The 19,375-nt window shown below is 35.2% G+C and overlaps 1 protein-coding gene across 2 annotated transcripts in view; it reads left to right on the top strand.

Annotated features, from left to right (window-relative positions):
* The window catches only part of SLC25A48 (solute carrier family 25 member 48), a 128,967-nt gene extending 119,433 nt beyond the window's left edge, over positions 1–9,534 (top strand). For both annotated transcript variants that reach the window (XM_053717201.1, XM_053717200.1), the window contains 2 exons: positions 6,173–6,302; positions 9,141–9,534. In XM_053717201.1, the coding sequence (XP_053573176.1) occupies positions 6,173–6,295 (123 nt within the window). In that variant the 3' untranslated portion in view covers positions 6,296–6,302; positions 9,141–9,534. The remainder of the gene's footprint in view (positions 1–6,172; positions 6,303–9,140) is intronic.
* Positions 9,535–19,375: the final 9,841 nt, after the last annotated feature.

Here is a 19,375-nt window from a genome sequence, read left to right as displayed (position 1 = left end):
ATCATGCTCTTAATAGTTTTTTTTTTTTTTTTTTTATTTCAATATAATTCATATAATAGCACATCTCCATATTCTATCTATTGTTGATTTCCCACTACTCACCCTGTAAAATCTATATGTATTGCAATTTGGGGGTGCTAGCTGTATATAGCAGGCTGAGGCGAATACACTACTCATTGTTGCACCCTCACATTATAACAAGCCAAGTGCTGTATTCTCATTTTTCTGTTTGGGGGTATAGGGCCCATACCCACATAACAGAATTATGGTAAACTAGATTTTCTCTCTTCTGCACACTATTAACACAATCCCGTAGATCCCATATCTGCAACTAGTCACAGTCATAATCTTTGTTACACTGAAGATACTTACACTCCATCTAATACTATAATCCACTTTAGCAACTAAGAACCTAAGCATTTCCCTTCTCCCATATTAATATAACTGGTGGCAATATTCGACTTGTGAGTGGCCACAATTAGAGTGAAGCATTTCGCTTTGTTTTTAGTATCTATACCACACATAGCTAGTTAATAGATTATGTTAAACATGTGACGTGTTAGGTCTCAGATTGTTTGAAATTTGGTTCCTATCAGCCTGACCATACATATATAAATATATTCAGATATTTTGAATGCAATGTTGTATTTCCCCTCACCCTTTCCCACTCTGTCTTTCGGAGTGGGTCATATCCAATACCCCTTCTCCGTCTGTGTCCAGTGGGGACAACAATCCCTGAGGGGAGATACAGATCACATCCCTTGCTCATAGTGGTTTGTTGTGGAGTTATGAATTAAAACATAGTTCTCAGGTATTTTTAGGGATACTATACCTTCTTTGTGCCATGAACTCCTCCTGAGACATAATAAGCCCTATGCTGTTACTTTACTTTTCTGCACCCTAGAACTTCCTTAACTCCATACTATAAACACTGCCCCAGGCATATTGTTTGCCCGATAGTCATAAGTTCAGAGGTATTGAAGCTCTGGCTCTGCCCCCCCCCCCCCGGGGGTTAGTTTACTAAGTAAACAAAGGAACGCAGATTCCCTAGTAATTTTCCCTATTATTCTTTATTTACCTGTTGCAACATAGCGGCTTAGAATATCCCCCATCCTTCACCACTTTCTATGACATAACAGATCTAGACTATGCTATTCTTATGTTTTCTACATTCCCCATATTTCTCTCTACTTGTCCATGAGTTACAACTTACAACCTATTGGTCTGGGAAATAATGTCATAGTTATAAAAGAGGTTAGAATTCCAATACACAGGACATGTTTATATATTTCTAACCACATGAGTTTATCTGTGAAAATCTTATTCTCCTCTGTGTGTCAGTTGTGAATTATGAGCTTTGTTTAATACTCATATCATTGTCGAGACATATGCCTATGTCTGTTATTGTCCTGTAAGCTTGTTCATGTTCAAAGCTGTATGACCTCAATAAAAATAAAATAAAAAATAAAAAAATATTTTCCTCTGCTATACGGAGATAGTACTTAAAAGGATATTGCTGATAAAGGTTTTAAGTTGTGTTTACTCAAAGAATGCAACATTGGTTAATATTCTATATCCTAGTCAATTGCCTTCCCCACAGACTGATGGGTCTTGGCTACAGACAAATGGCACATTCAGATGTGGCAGTTTCAGGTGTAAAGCCTATGAATATATATCCATGAGTAGGGATTTCTATTCAAGTTTTACTGGACAACATTTCCAAACAAGAGGTTTTATAAATTTCTCCACAAAATAAGTCATTTATGTAATTGAGAGCACTGAACATACTTTTCAATATGTTAGTATGATCACTAGAAATGTTAGATCTTGTATTCTTGAACATTTAGGTTATATCAAGAACGATAAGTATTGTTCAGCTTTATCAACACACTTTGTGGACATACATCATAAAAATCTGAATACTTTTAGGTGGAGAGCAATAGAAACTATTAGAACTCCAATTCGTGGTGGTGATAGAAATGGACTCCTATCCAAACAGGAAGTATATTGGATATTTAAGTTGTGTACACAGATCCCTAAGGGTCTTAACTCCGAATTTGATATGACCAACCATTGGAGATAAAGTGAATTATGCTTCTTGCTTGTGATGCGAGTCTATACAAATGTCTCTATGACTGTTAATTTATTTGTTGAATGTGATATTAACAAATATAACATAAATATATAGAGTATTATATTTTCTGGTCCCACTGACAATTTTAAGGTTGAGGGTGGATATGGTGGTCATTCAGTCCATAGTTAAGATTAGAAATGCTCTCTTTCTTCACCCCCTCTTTTTCTCACTTTAGGTCACTACTTGAACTCAATATTATCTATCAAGGTACATAACAACATAATAATAGTAAAATAAATATTTTACATTTGATGTAAATATAAATGTATCTATACTTGATGTGTATTGTTATTTTGTGACTAGTATAATTTTGCTTGTCTTAGCAAAATACTTATCTTTCCATATGCATTGTATAATTTAATTGTGTGGTGTGTAAAGAGTTAAGGTTGTAGGGTGTGTTACCCATCAATCAAATATGTTTTAGTATTCCCTTTTTAAAGTGTGGAAACTGCTTAGTGTCTATGATTACGGCTCTTTAGTCGAAACGCATAGGACCTGTCTGCTACCCTGTTATCTGTTGTTTGATTCACATTTGTGCGTTTCTTCGTTTTAACTTTTTTGAATTAAACTTTGATGTTTTACTTTGGATCCAGGACTTTTCTTTTTGCATTGTTTACAGAGAGCTTGATTGCAGTGCTTGGTTCCATTCTGAGTGTACTCTTTATCAAGCTTCCTGTGGACCAGTTTCTGTTTTAGGTTAGGTGGTTGTCTGAATGCCAGAATTGGGCATTGTGGAAAGATTTTTTTGAGTGTGGTATCCTCTATGAGTAGTGGCTGTAAGTATGTTATGATTTGTCCTATCCCTTCTAGAGCAGGGTTGTATTTGACTACTATTGGGATACGTGATATGTTTTTCTTCTCCCTGTATTGTAGTGTGTTCACGTATTGAGGGCAGAGTTAATTTTTTTTACTTATAACCCTTGTTTTGTAACCTTTTTCTTTGAATGGTTGGGACAGTGTGATGAGGTGTTTGTCACAGTCCTTGGTATCTGAGCAAATTCTGTGGCATCTGGTAGCCTTACTGTAGATTATGGATTTTTAATGTAATTGGAGTTGGAGCTGTAGCTGTGGAGGTAGCTGCATCTATCTGTTGGTTTCATGTATACAGATGAGTATAGTTTGCCATTTGTGATGGATATTGTTGTATCCAAGAAGCTGAATAAATATATTGGGCTAGATTACAAATGGAGCACTAATTTATCACGCGCCTGCAAATAGGCAAATTTGCCCGTTTGCGGACACACGATAAATAAACAACCATTACAAGTGGCTGGTTATTGCTACTGCAAACTTGCGGTAGCAATTAGGGCTTATAAAATTAACCAGAGATCAGATCTCTGGTTATATTTATAAATGTGCCTGAAATGCCCCCAAAATACAGTGTAGTGTAATTCATAAAAAAATTAAAATTGTAGCATTTCTTTTTTTTAGTAAAATAGCTGCACTGGGCAGTATTTTGGGGCTAAATTTGGCGGGAGTGGGGTGTTAGAAAATAAAACAGCACTGAAAAGTGCTGTTTACATTGCATTCTATGGGAATGTGTGTTCCCAGTAAATATTTATGTATATACACATATTAACACTTAAATATATATGTATATAAGCAAAAACATATATGTTTACAATTAGCTGCCATCGCTGCACAACTTACCCCCTTCACTGCACTTTGATTCTGTGCCATGTATGACGGCTACAGAATGAGGCTCCCTTTGGAGCCTATGGAAGCGCGCTCTTGTGAGCACAATACTTCTCAGCAATGTGACGAGAGCTTCAACTTGTAATACCAATGCACATTAGCGTGCGCTGTGATTACTCAGTGGAGTGCAAATATCACTTTTCAAGAAAGCGATATTTAGTGCCCCATAATTGTTTTAAATAAAAAAAGAACAAGCAAAAAAAAAAAGTTTAATTACTATACAATGATTAAAATAATATGCATTATACATGAAAAAGCATATAATTTAAACATTGTATAGAAATGTATCGACATAGCTCCTATAGTTATAAAGGGGAGGTTTTTGTCTTTATTAGTCAGTTATAGCAAATACATGATGTAAATCTAGGCATTCTGTGGGAGTTAGCTGAGCATAACAGTAGAGTAACCTGGATTTTATATTGGGATGCATCGCAAGTAGTAGTAGTAAAATAAAAAGTATAAATCTACCTCTTTGGTTTATAAGAGTAAGTGATGAAAACAATATTTTGAACAATGGGTTACAAAGAAAGAACAGGGAAGTCTTGATATGCGCATAGGATGCTCAACGTAATTATTGTGAGGCAAAGCTAGATTATTGGCTGCAATTATAAATGTAAGAAAATAAATGTCACTAAAAATGATTTACTTATATGAGTTGCAAGACGTGCTCTGATAAAACTGTCCACACCCAGATTAATATTTTATGATTCCATGCCCTGATGTTCCCACAGACTTTCTCATTCTTCTAGCAAACATGATAAGTTTGAAATCAATAAACTGATGATGATTTTTTTTTGTGATGGTTGAGGTTAAAATATTATTATTATTTTTTTTTTTTTATAAATCGATAACAATATTGTTTTTTGAAGGTGACAGAACACCCAACAAGCACATTCTTTTTAAAGAACTTGATAAATTGTGGCAAAACTAAATGCTTGCACGTGTAATTTACTCATCAACAGAGTGTGGACACAGTTCTGAATTATTGCAATCTTCATGTTCATGTTTATTACCAGTCAAAAAAAAAAGGTCAATAAACCAGAGGGCATCAGCAAAATATAGTTTTCTAAAGAACTTCAAGAAATAATCTAGAACTGCAAGAAATAGTTTTCAGTCACTAAACAGACAATACAGATGAGCTCCTCTATGTTATAAACATCAAACATAGGGTCCCTATTATCTACACTTCACCAGAATAGACATGGTTTTTCATACCGGCCCACACAGGGGCTGCCCTCAGCCCTGGTGATATTATCTTTAAAAAGGGGCAGTCCCTGAGAATGTCGAGATGTCTCCTATGTAAAGCAATGGATCTGTATTAAAAAGGGAAACTTTGCTGGGTACAGCGAAGCTAACAGTGAGTGGGGGGAGCCCTTTAAAAATGAAACCCTGCATGAAAAAATAAAGACTTTACCCTGCTTTCTGCTTATAATAACCTCTATTTTCTTATGCATGTGTTTTCTCTTAGGGTATTAAGAATTTTGCCTATTTTGTCACAACCTTACCACCTTTTAATTTGCAAGAAAAACTGTGAGAAAAATGCGGAAATGTTTACATAATTATGCTTGGAATTGTTTAACATTTTTTTACACGTCCATCATGTTCAGCCTATTTACAAATAAAAATACACTTTGTATTTTGCGCTTAGAAGTATGAATTTCTATGTGTTTTCTGCACATCCAGTGTACTTAAATTATGATTTACGCTGTGCATATTTAAAGGGACACTCAGGTAAAATTAAATTTTAATGATTCAGATACAGCATGTAATTTTAAACAACTTTCCAATTTACCTCCATTAAAAAAAATGTGCACATTCTTTTATATTTATACTTTTTGAGTCACCAGCTCCTACTGAGCATGTGCAAGAATTCACAGACTATACATATATGCATTTGTGATTAGGTGATTGCTATCACATGGTACAGGGGGAGTGGAAATATAAATAAATTTGTAATTTGTTAGAAAAAAATCTACTACTTCTTTGAAATTCAGAGTAAATGCTATTGTATTCTCTTGTTATCTTGCATTTGTTGATTATGCAAATCTACTGTGTTTACTGGTCCTTTAATATAATATATTTCTGTGTAATTTACATACAAATTTTAAATTTTTGATAAAATATGATTTTTGGTAAACAATTTTTGAAGCACCTTAACAATACATTTTTTTCATGCAAATTAATGTGTGAATGGAATTGTAGTAATGAGTCATGAATATAATCAAGCCCAATGATATTTGTTCATATATGTTAAAATATTATCTTGTTATTCTAATGCATTTTTTTTCTTTGCTTGCAGGAAAAATGTAATTACTTCACTCATTGTTATAATATATTGTTCAGGTCTTTTTCAGGGGGGTAACAGTAAATGCAGTAAGAGGATTTCCAATGAGTGCTGCTATGTTTCTGACATATGAACTTTCACTGAAAGCAATAAGAGCAACTAAAGTGAAATCTGACCACTAAAATGCAGGTAACATAATTTTACTGTCTATACTGGTTATAATATAATTTAAATGTATTTAAGGGACATAAAACCCAAAATATTTATTTCATGTTTTAGGTAGAACATAGAATTTTGAAGACGTTTCCATTGTACTTCTATGATAACATTTACTTTGTACTCATGGTATTCTTTGTTTAAGAACATACCTAGCTTGGTAGTGTGATCATATTGGAAATTGCTACTTTAAGTTAAAGGGCCATAATACCCAAATGTTTAAACACTTGACAGTGATGCAGCATAGCTGTAAAAAGCTGACTAGAAAATATCACCTGAACATCTCTATGTAAAAAAGAAAGATATTTTACCTCAAAAGTTTCTCAGTAGCCACATCCCATTCTAAAGGACTTCTAAGCAACAAATCAGTATGTCTGTCCCGGGACAGCAAAAGGAGCGAGCATTCGTGCACACTCATCTTATTTCCTTATTCAGTGTAAGGAAGTTTACAATGAAATCTCATGAGAGTTAAGTCAAATCTCATGAGATCACAGTAAAATAGTTCATGACCTCAGCACTGCTGATGCTGATTGGCTGCTGTTCATTTCTTCATTTATTTTATTTTTTTACCTGCAGCTGGGCTGCAGCTGAGTATAACTTTTTACACAGAACTTACTCTGCTGAGCTGAGGAGATTGTGAGGTAAAATATCTTACTTTTTTACATAGAGATGCTCAGGTGATATTTTCCTGTTAGCTTTTTACTGTTATACTGCATCAGTTTCAAGTAGGGTTGCCACCTGTCCCTTAAAATACAGAACACTTATAAGTTACACATGCTGCAGGGTGTGCATGGAGGAATATAAATAGTGCTGTCCAGAAACACAATACATGTTACGCCCTGCACACCCTGCAGCATGTGTAACTCATAAGTGTCCAGGAAAACATGGCTGAGGTGGCAACCCTAGTTTCAAGTGATTTAGCATATGAGTATTATGTCCCTTTAATATTAGAATTAGAAATAGCTGTTGTCGAAACCACCACTCATTCTCAACAACATGACCAATAAATATATATATATTTCCAAAACAACAAAGCACTCGGTTTATGATATAGTACAACTCTGCTGTTTTATAATCCCTTCCTTCAGATGTATAAAATGTTTCTCACAAAAATAATCTGTAAAAGCTTACACTTAAAGGGACAGTCTAGTCAAAATGAAACTTTCATGATTCAGATAGGGCATGCAATTTTAAATGACTTTCCAATTTACTTTTATAATCAAATTTGTTTTGTTCACTTGGTATTCTTTGTTGAAAGCTAAACCTAGGTAGACTGATAAGCCTTTGAAGACCGCGTCTTATCTCAGTGCATTTTTAAAGTTGTTTTACAGCTAGACACTGCTAGTTTATATGTGCTATATAGATAACATTTTGCTCACTCCCGTGGAGTTATTTATGATTTAGAGATGATTGGCTAAAATGCAAGTCTGTCAAATAAACTGAAGGGGGCAGTTTGCAGAGGCTTAGATACAAGGTAATCATAGACGTAAAAAGTATATTAATATACTGTAACTGTGTGGGTTATGCAAAACTGGAAGATGGGTAATAAAGGGATTATCTATCTTTTTTAAACAATAACAATTCTTGACTAGTCTGTCCCTTTAATATAAAGCCTAAATTATATTAAGAGACAGTGAACACCAGAATTGCTGTTGTTTAAAAAGAATGATAATCCCTTTATTACCCATTCCCCAGTTTTGCATAACCAGCACAGTTATAATAATATACTTTTTACCTCTGTGACTACCTTGTATCTAAGCCTCCGCAAACTGCCCCCTTATTTCAGTTCTTTTGAGAGACTTGCATTTTTGCCAATCAGTGCTCACTCCAGGATAATGTTACGTGCATGAGCTCAATGTTATATATATGAAACACATGAGCTATGTCTTCTAGTGGTCAAAATGCATTCAGTTTAGAGGCTGTCTTCAAGGTCTAAGAAATTAGCATATGAACCTCCTAGAATTAGCTTTTAACTAAGAATACCAAGAGAACAAAGCACAATTGGTAATAAAAGTAAATTGGAAAGTTGTTTAAAATTGCATGCCCTATTTAAATCATGAAAGGTTTTTTTGGACTTGACTGTCCTTTTGACATTCCACAAGCAGTTCTGGTGAACTGCTTGTGCAATGCCGCCCCCTGCAGATTCGGGTTGATTGCTGTCTGCAGTCTAAGAGGCGGCGGACTAGTTAAAGGGACACTGAACCCAAATTTTTTCTTTTGTAATTCAGATAGAGCATGCAATTTTAAGCAACTTTCTAATTTACTCCTATTATCAATATTTCTTCGTTCTCTTGCTATCATTATTTGAAAAAGAAGGCATCTAAGTTTTTTTTTTGTTTCAGTACTCTGGACAGCACTTTTTTATTGGTGGATGAATTTATCCACCAATCAGCAAGGACAACCCAGGTTGTTCACCAAAAATGGGCCGGCATCTAAACTTACATTCTTGCATTTCAAATAAAGATACCAAGAGAATGAAGAACATTTGATAATAGGAGTCAATTAGAAAGTTGCTTAAAATGCCATGCTAAATCTGAATCACAAAATAATTTTTTTGGGTACAGTGTCCCTTTAAGTAGCAGTGGTCTTAAGACCGCTGCTTCTTAACTCCTGTTTCTGGCAAGCCTGAAGACTCGCTCGGAAACACACGATTAGGCACAATACGGCCGGTAATAAATTGGCCCCTTTGCATGAGTTGCATTTTCCTTTTTAATCATCATTTTATCTTTTAAATAAAGTGTTTCGGCATCTGATATTAGCAAAAATGTTTATTAATGAAGCCTAATAATATACAACTTTGATTATTAACAGGTTCTCAGAGAATGATACAGAAATTAGCTGAGATCCATTGAATGAGCTGAAGAGACAATCACTTTTTAATACACAAAAAGCATACTCAGCATATTTGAAGGACCGGACTGTCATATCTGATGGAACTTTGTGACAGCAAGCAGCATTCAGGGGTCTGTTATCATACATTTTTCAAAAATATAAAGGACTAATAAGTGAGGGCAAGCCACAAATGAACCCACCTTTTCCAATAATTCAAAAAATAAATGATGATATGCACCAATGATTGTTTACATATAAACTAAATGGAACATATACTGTACATATATTTGTAACTATATATTTACAAATTATATAATTAAATATATTATTATTTGTAAAATAATAAAAATATGATCTGTTTTTTTTAATAAAAGCACTGGATGTGAGCCATCATTTCAATAGACCAGCTATGTAAAGGTAGTGCTAAATGTATGAGTGAAAACAAATCTAGTAGAGTGTGCAATCATAAACATTACCATGGTCCCTGGACTCACTTGTACTTTTCCACATTTTGTAGTTTTATAACCGGGAACTAAAATGCACATAGTATTGGGATTTGTACCATTCGATTTTCACAACATACCTAATACTTTGAAGGAACAAAAGCTATCTAAAAATAATAATAACAACAACAGACGTTTGTCAATACTTTGTAAAGCCTTCTTTAGCTGTAATTACAGCCATAAGTATTTTGGGATGCCTCTACTAGACACGTGCCTATGTTTTTGGATGAATGTACATTGGTACTGAAAATCAGATGTTCATTTTTAAAAGCGAAAATTAACATCCGAATGAATGCGCCAACGAAATTGAAAGAAAATGAAAACAAATCCAGTTGAAATTTGTCAGTATTTATTTGTTTCCTTTACATTGAGTTTAAATACTTACCCTAACGTGCTATGGAGAGCACACTAGCCCGATCCTCTTCTTGCCAGGTCCCTGGTCATGCTAACAGGCTAACTTTAGTGCAGGTCCTGGGAGCTGAACTGCTAAACCTCCTTTTAGCACGGTCAGGGGTTTGGCAAGAAGAGGATCGTGTCAGAGTGCTCTCCTGAGCGCGTTAGGGTGAGTATGTAACTACAGGGGAACTTTTCACCTGTAGCTTTGAAACGTTTACATTCGATTTAATGAAAACTAATGTAAATGTTAAACCAAAATTAGATTTTTGTTTCAGTATAAACAAAATGAAAACTGATAAGTGCAGGGAACGAATATTTGGGGAAACTAATATTCAGAACAAAAAAAAATTCCAGATTGAAATTGTATTCCCTGCACATGTCTAGTCTCTTCCAACTTCGCACATCGAGATCCTGAAATTTGTTATTATTCTTAGTGGCAAAAGTTATCAAGGTTTGTCAAGTTGGACGGGGACTGTTGGTAAACAGCAATTTTCAAGTCTAAATACATATTCTCAATAGGATATAAAGAGATTTGAAAGTCAAAATTACACTTTCACGAAGCACTTGCAATTTTATAGGACTATTCAAATTACTTTTGTTTCAAATTTACTTTGTTCTCTTGTTATCCTTTGTCGAAATGTATATCTAGATAGGACCAGAAGCAGCAATGCGCTACTGGGAGCTAGAGGCTAATTGGTGGTACTGACTATACATAACTGCCTAGTCATTAGCTCACCAGGGCCACATTTACATATTTACAGAAATTCTGCAGTTGTAAAACATTAAAATAATGCTTCACAAAATCCTTCTTTACGTTTGATTACATTACATTTTGCAAGGCAGATATTTTGAAACCCAATAGCTTTTAGTATTCAAGTTGTTGTGATTGGAATTTAACTGCTTTACGCTCTGTCTTGTTTGTTGGAGACCAAGATCTCTTGCACTAATTTTTTGCAAAATCAAATGTCCCAAATATTGCATTTTGAATAAATGTGATATAATATATATATAGCATTGTGTCCCCATCTTTGTAAAAAGAAACATTATGAACTTCTTAACATATGTTTTTAAATTGTTTTGTTTTTAAAAATATATTTGAAATCTGTCACAATAAATTATTTTGGAGCTTCTGGCTACATTGGAAACTTTGCCACTTCACAATCTACAGTATTAGCATTTTTAAAATACTGTTATAGAAGATTATATCAGTTGGGGCCACTTTCAGTTAAAAGGAAATCATTTCTTGGACTTTTCTTCTTGATTTTAGATTCAAATCTTGCCAAAGAAAATGGTGTTTTCTCAAAGAAAAAATGCCCAGTATACCCATAATGCCCATTTACAAAAGTCATTCCGATTGTTTAACACTTCTCAGGATGTAAATGATTATTGTTCTTAACAAATGTACAAAGGGAACAATCTATTTCCTTTTGTGAGAGATATTTTTGGTAAAGTTTGACAGTTATGAAATTATAATTTGTGCAGTGTACATGCTTTGTAAATGATTATTCAGCAGATTCCATTGATTTCAATGGGAGCCGATAATCATAAACCACTGCCGATATTTACGAACCGCTAAGTGTAAAAATGTACTATGTAAGCTACTCAGAGGTATTAAGCGTTAAAATGAAAAACTTAACACAACATCTACTGACACTTTAGGTACTATTGGCCTAGTGGTTGCTTCTCCATCCAATGCCCAGTTTAACTGGGCACTAGATTTTGTGGACAAACTTTTCAATGTAGAGCTGGGGTCGGGCCAAATTCTTTCCAGTTGTTAACATGTGCTCTAGAAATGTCAAATTTTGGGATTTGTGCTTTTTCAGGACTTTTAGAAAATAGCTTTCATTTATAACAATACAAAAATGTTTATTTATTTAATTAATGTATTATGTTCTAAACACTTTAAGCACACTTTTTTTGGTTCCAGATTTACAATCAATTCAACTTTTACAAAACTAAACTTTAGTGAATATAGTTTTAGTTTATTAAAACATGATTAATTAGAAGTTACAATTTGTTATATCTGGTAACATTGCATCATGTAACTTTTGGAAAAATGTATAAAATACCTAACCATAAATAAATATTAGATACATTTAAAAACAACCATGTCAACTTATTTTAGCAAAGTATCGGCTAGATTACGAGTTTTGCGGTAACCTGAAAAAAAGCAGCGTTAACAGGTCCTAACGCTGCTTTTTTTACGCCCGCTAGTATTACGAGTCTTGCAGGTTTAGGGGCACCACACACTTTTTTGGCCTTACCGCAAACCGACTTACGTAAACTTTGTAAAGTCTTTTTTCTATAGGACTTCCATAGCGCCAGTATTACGAGTCTGTCCTGGGAGGCCAAAAAGTGAGCGGTACACCCTATCCCATCAAGATTCCTAATGCATTCTAAAGTCAGTAGTTAGGAGTATTATGGTACAACGCCATAGCATAAAACTCATAACTAAAGTGCTAAAAATTACACTAAAACCCATAAACTACCTATTAACCCCTAAACCGAGGCCCTCCCACATCGCAAACACTAAAATAAAAATTTTAACCCCTAATCTGCCGCTCCGGACATCATCGCCACTATAATAAACATATTAACCCCTAAACCACAGCACTCCCGCCTCGCAAACACTAGTTAAATATTATTAACTCCTAATCTGCGGCCCCTAACATTGCCACAACCTACATTATACTTATTAACCCCTAATATGCCATCCCCAACGTCGCTGCCACTATATTAAATGTATTAACCCCTAAATCTAAGTCTAACCCTAACCCTAACACCCCCTAACTTAAATATAATTACAATAAATCTAAATAAAAATTTATATTATTACCTAAATAATTCCTATTTAAAACTAAATACTTACCTGTAAAATAAACCCTAAGCTAGCTACAATATAACTAATAGTTACATTGTAGCTAGCTTAGGGTTTATTTTTATTTTACAGGCAAGTTTGTATTTATTTTAACTAGGTAGAATAGTTACTAAATAGTTATTAACTATTTAATAACTACCTAGCTAAAATAAATACAAATTGACATGTAAAATAAAACCTAACCTAAGTTACAATAACACCTAACACTACACTACAATTAAATAAATTAACTAAATTAAATACAATTAAATAAATTAAATTAGCTAAAGTACAAAAAAACCCCACTAAATTACAGAAAATAATAAACAAATTACAAGATATTTAAACTAATTACACCTAATGTAATAGCCCTATCAAAATAAAAAAGCCTCCCCAAAATAAAAATAAAATCCTAGCCTAACCTAAACTACCAATAGCCCTTAAAAGGGCCTTTTCAGGGCAATGGGGAGCTTAGGTTTTTTTAGTTAGGTTTTTATTTGGGGGGTTGGTTGTGTGGGTGGTGGGTTTTACTGTTGGGGGTGTTTGTATTTTTTTTACAGGTAAAAGAGCTGATTTCTTTGGGGCAATGCCCCGCAAAAGGCACTTTTTAAGGTTTATTGGTAGTTTAGTTTAGGCTAGGGTTTTTTATTTTTTTTTTGGGGGGGGGGGGTATTTTGATAGGGCTCTTAGATTAGGTGTAATTAGTTTAAATATCTTGTAATTTGTTTTTTATTTTCTGTAATTTAGTGTTTGTTTTTTTTGTACTTTAGCTAATTTAATTTATTTAATTGTATTTAATTTGGTTAATTTATTTAATTGTAGTGTAGTGTTAGGTGTTTTTGTAACTTAGGTTAGGTTTTATTTTACAGGTCAATTTGTATTTAGTTTAGCTAGATAGTTAGTACATAGTTAATAACTATTTAGTAACTATTCTACCTAGTTAAAATAAATACAAACTTGCCTGTAAATTAAAAATAAACCCTAAGCTAGCTACAATGTAACTATTAGTTATATTGTAGCTAGCTTAGGGTTTATTTTACAGGTAAGTATTTATTTTTAAATAGGAATTATTTAGGTAATAATATAAATTTTTATTTAGATTTATTGTAATTATATTATAATTTGGGGGTATTAGGGTTAGGGTTAGACTTAGGTTTAGGGGTTAATACATTTAGTATAGTGGCGGCGACGTTAAGGGCGGCAGATTAGGGGTTAATAAATGTAGGTAGGTGGCGGCAATGTTAGGGACAACAGATTAGGGGTTAATAATATTTAACTAATGTTTGCGAGGCGGGAGTGCGGCGGTTTAGGGGTTAATATGTTAATTATAGTGGCGGCGATGTCCGGAGCGGTAGATTAGGTGTTAAAAAACATAATGTAGGTGGCGATGATGTCAGGGGCGGCAGATTAGGGGTTAATAAGTGTAAGATTAGGGGTGTTTAGACTCGGGGTTCGTGTTAGGTGTAAACATAAATTTTGTTTCCCCATAGGAATCAATGGGGCTGCGTTACGAAGCTTTATGCTGCTTTATTGCAGGTGTTAGACTTTTTTTCAGCCGGCTCTCCCATTGATTCCTATGGGGAAATCGTGCACAAGCACGTACAACCAGCTCACCGCTGACTTAAGCAGCGCTGGTATTGGAGTGAAGTGTGGAGCAAAATTTTGCTCTACGCTCACTTTTTGTCTTTTAACGCCGGGTTTATAAAAACCCGTATTACCAGCGCTGTATGTAAGTGAGTGGTGACAATAAACTGCACGTTAGCACTGCACCCTTGTTACCGCAAAACTTGTAATCTCGCTGTATGAATGCTCATTTTGTAAAGCAGAAAGGTGAATGCTAACTTGTTTTTTGTTAAGGCAGCTGCTTGTAATACCTTTGGCAGTTAGTAGTCAATGTTTTATTGGATACATTTTTGAGCCTCCTTGTAAGATTTTGTTTATGAATATGGAGTAGATTTTAGGGACTATTTTAACTTGCTTGAAAAATATCAGAGACTCTATAGAAAAATAGATGCTTGCTTACAAATGTGAAGATCCATTTAAACGTTTCATCAAATCAAGACAGGGTCTTGTTAAGAATTCATTCAGACTTCATGTCAAAGGTAATAGGACTTTCACAATTCTATTTCCACAAAAAAAATTTAACCATCATAATGTATCTACTGTATGAAGGAAAAAATTGTAAGACACTATAGAAAAATAGATGCTTGCTTACTTATGTGAAAAGACTAACAGGTTTACGGAAGATATATAGGTTGTTCATTATGTCACATTGACTTCTCTAGGGATTTTCTCGAACCAGATGTACCATATTTATTTAGACTGTCTACTCCATAACAAGAGAGAGAAAGTACTCAGCACTTATTTAGTTAGGGTAATTTAATGTTCTTGGCTTTAGAGGTGGATTCATACCTAAGCTGTGCCAGGCAGCTGTCTAGTAGTCACCCCATGTTTCTCATTGTAAATTGCATGTCTAGCAATCAGTCTCAGACACATTTGTGAAAAAGGTATCACTAATATGCTCTAATAAATATTTTTTGTGGTATATTCTCTTGAATTTTCCTACTCAATTTTGTTGTACTTTGTATTTTTCTCACTGGTGAATAATAACCAAAACATGAGCAAAAATTAAAAGAAAAAGTTTGTATTTTTGGTGTTAATTTCTAGTTATTGACAATTAAACAATTAAATTATTTTTCTCTGTGTCATTGTTAAACATTATTCAAGCCTCCTGTTTCTCCAGGCCTATCTTTATCATTATTGTAAGTTAAAACAGTACTTATGGACTTGGCTGGCAGGTCTTTTCTCCTATTGAAATGGTTGCCTCATATTAAATAGTAAATTATTTTAGCTTTTTTGTTTCCTACATCTTAATTGTGATTGCCTGTTTAATTAATAGATGTATAACTTATATGTGTTGCTTTATCTTGCCATGCTGTTCATTTGATTAAATGTCAATTTATTAAATTAAATATATTACATGTTCTTATTTGTTGCTTACCTTTTTTATCAGTACAAAGATTTTGGAGTTATCATTTCATTAATATGTTACCTTTGATAAACTGCATGAAGTATTTTTTATTGTTGGATAATCTTTTAAAATTCCTCTAATATGAAATGTGAGTAGTGCATTGTTTGATTTAAAATTAAAACCTTAATATGAACATAATCCAGTGTATAAATATATATATATATATATATATATATATATATATACACAGTGTATATATATATATATATATATATATATATATATATATATATATATATATATATATATAAAAATATGTGTCTGTCTAAAGTCCCACGAGTGCTTATTTTGATGGATGTGCATGAAGCAACATAACCATGGCAGTTCAAACAAATTGGTGAGTTGCATCTTCCTTGAGATCTCTTTCTCTCTCTTTCTCCTTTCTCCTCTCTCCTCTCTCCCCTCTGTCTCATCTGTCCTATCTCTCCTCTCTTCTCTCTCTTCTCTCTCTCTCTCTCCTCTCTCTACTTTCTTTTCCCACATTTGAGTGACAACTACAAATATAAAGGGTGCAAATTAAGATTTTAATTTACATTTGAATCAATGAGTTTAATTATGTTTTAATGATTTCTAATTATGATCACAACCTACCAGTGATTTGCTTCTGAAAATGCCTTTGGCTTTCTGACTGAATTGCTCATTGAGTTTCCTGAGTGATCACAATGCATTATCTTTGGTTTCTTAAAAGCCCAAAGCTGTGAACACCTTTTCATCAGAAAAGCTCCCAAAAAAGCAGTTATATGTGTTAAAGGGACAGTAAAGTAAAAAAAAATATATTTCATGATTTAAATAGGGCATGTCATTTTTTTTTTTTTTTTTTTAAACAAGCTTTATTAGTGAACATCCAAAGATCCACAACATAAGTGCAATACATTGAAAAGGCAGGTTTACATCTCACAGAGCATTATAAACAACATGCATTTAAATTATAATGACAAGTGTCCAACCTGAAGCTAACAGAGATTGTATCACGCTATCTCATTTGTGAAGTTTTACATAAGTCATGCTTTAATTAGAATACAGCCAGATTTCCGAGATCCGACCCATTAAGCAGATCCATGGATATGTCCACCTGCATTACTCTTTAGTGCAATTTCTGAGAAAAGGGGAGAGGAAGGAAAAGAGTAATAGAGGGAACAGCGTGTAGAGGATATAAAAGGAGTAAAGGGAGGGAAAAAAAAAAAAAAAAAAAAAAAAACACAGACCCAGATCGGTGCACAGCCCAAGTCATTCCAGACCCAGCTTTCCAGATATTATCAGACTCTTATACATCTTTGCCTTCCCATAAAAGTACCATATATTCATGTATTTCAGTTTTGCCTGATCTTATGTAGTGATATCTTTCTAAGTTCAGCAGATCTCCGACCCCATCCCTCCACTCCCTCAGAGTTGGCACATACAGAGACTTCCAATGCCTCGGTATGAGGCTTTTAGCGCAATTCAGAAACAGGAGGAACAGATTTCGCTTAGGCTCCTCAATGATTCTTGGCATTTCATGATAGATAAGTAATTTGGGGTCTGGGGGCAGGATCATTTTCAGAATCCTGCCTGCTTCACCGAACACCTCCTCCCAAAAGGGTTGAATGTGGGGGCAGCTCCACCACAAGTGCATCAATGTGCCCTCCTCTCCACAGCCCCTCCAGCACTCCCCACTCAAATGATGATATATCTTCCGTAACCGCTGTGGTGTCATATACCACCTACTTAGGAATTTAAAATGCATTTCCTGAAGTCGTATTGACATCAAAGCTTTTTTTGATTTGATGAAGATAGATCGCCAGGCCTGAACATCAATCTCCAGTCCCAGTTCTCTATGCCATGCAGTCACATAGGAGGGCAGAGTTTCTCCGTCTCCCACCAGTAGGAGTGTGTATAGTAAGGAGACCAAATGTCGTGGAATAGTTGACGCAGTACAAAGTTCCTCGAATGAGGTTTTCTGCCTGGTCAGTTGGTCCCTATTCCGTGCCTTAATAAAGTAATGGGTTAGTTGCGTTACTCTAAACCATGAGGAGAACAGCGCCGGTCTCCAAGCAGCCAGTTCCTCCTGGGTCTTAAGTTTGGCATTATCTGTTACATTGAAGATAGCTGCTTCTGCAAGAGAATAGAAAGACCCCGAGGAGTAATTTTTAGATGCTATTCCAGTGTCCGGGTTCTCCCAAAGGGGGGGTGACCGGAGCTATATCTGAAGAAATATAGTTTGTGGTTTTAATAAGCTTATCCCAGACGTGGAATACATCCTGTATCAGAGGATAATGCGAGATGTTTTTTGGGCGATGCTCGGCACTAATCCACGCCAAGGAGCCAACATTACCTCTCCGGAGGATTTCCCTGTCCAGCCCTATCCAGGCCTTGTCTGAAGAGCCGTGACACCATTCAACGATTCTTTGCAGGATCATTGCTCTATGATACTCAATGAGCAAAGGCACTCCCGCTCCCCTCTGTCTCTAGGGAGGTACATTGTCTTTTTGCTAATTCTTGGCCTCAGGCCGCCCCAGATGTAGGATTCCATTAGCATCTGAACTTGATGTATCAAGTGATCAGCTGAAGCCAAAGGGATCGCCTGCATGATATAAAGCATTCTAGGTAGCACATTCATTTTGGCTACATTTATCCTCCCCATCCAAGAGATGGATTTATTTTTCCAGGATTTCAGGTCCCCTGCAATAATGTCTCTGATATTTTTATAGTTGGTGTTCACTATCTCCCCCAGAGAAGGAGCAATCCAAACACCAAGATATTTCAAATGTTTTGTGTTGATTTTTAGAGGGCACTCACGATTCTGAGCCTCAAACACTTCACGAGGCATAGAAATGTTTAGTATTTCTGATTTTGAGAGGTTGAGCAAGAAGTCTGAGACTCGTCCATACTCTTTAAACTCCGCAAGCGCTTCTTGCAAAGAGGCTCCGTTGTCCGCAAGCGTCAGCAGCATGTCATCTGCGTACATTATGAGCTTGTGTTCTACCCCTCCGACCCGAACGCCTCGCACAGCCGAATTAGCTCTTATCTTACAAGCCAGGGACTCCATAACCAGAGCGAACAGCAGCACCCCTGCCTCGTCCCATTGGAAATTGAAAAAGGCGCGGAAAGCATACCATTCACCCTAACACGTGCACTGGGGTCAGAATATAAGGAAAACACTCCATTGATAAAGCGTGGACCAAGGCCCACCCTCACCAAAGTTTGACGCATGAAGGACCAATTGACCCTATCAAAGGCCTTTTCCGCGTCCGTTGATACAAAGACCAACGGCTCGGAGTTGGCTTGGGCTGCAGATATCAGCTGTAGTACCCGAAGGGTGTTATCTCATGCCTCTCTCGCCGGAATAAAGCCGGCTTTGTCCGTTGATATCAACCTTGACAAGTGCTTCTTAAGACGATTCGCCATGACTTTCGCCAATATCTTAACGTCAATGTTAAGAAGGGAGATT

This window comes from Bombina bombina, chromosome 6, assembly GCF_027579735.1.
Source record: "Bombina bombina isolate aBomBom1 chromosome 6, aBomBom1.pri, whole genome shotgun sequence".
NCBI lineage: Eukaryota > Metazoa > Chordata > Amphibia > Anura > Bombinatoridae > Bombina > Bombina bombina.
Note: the sequence above shows the minus strand (reverse complement) of the source record. Positions and strands in the feature narration are given on the sequence as shown.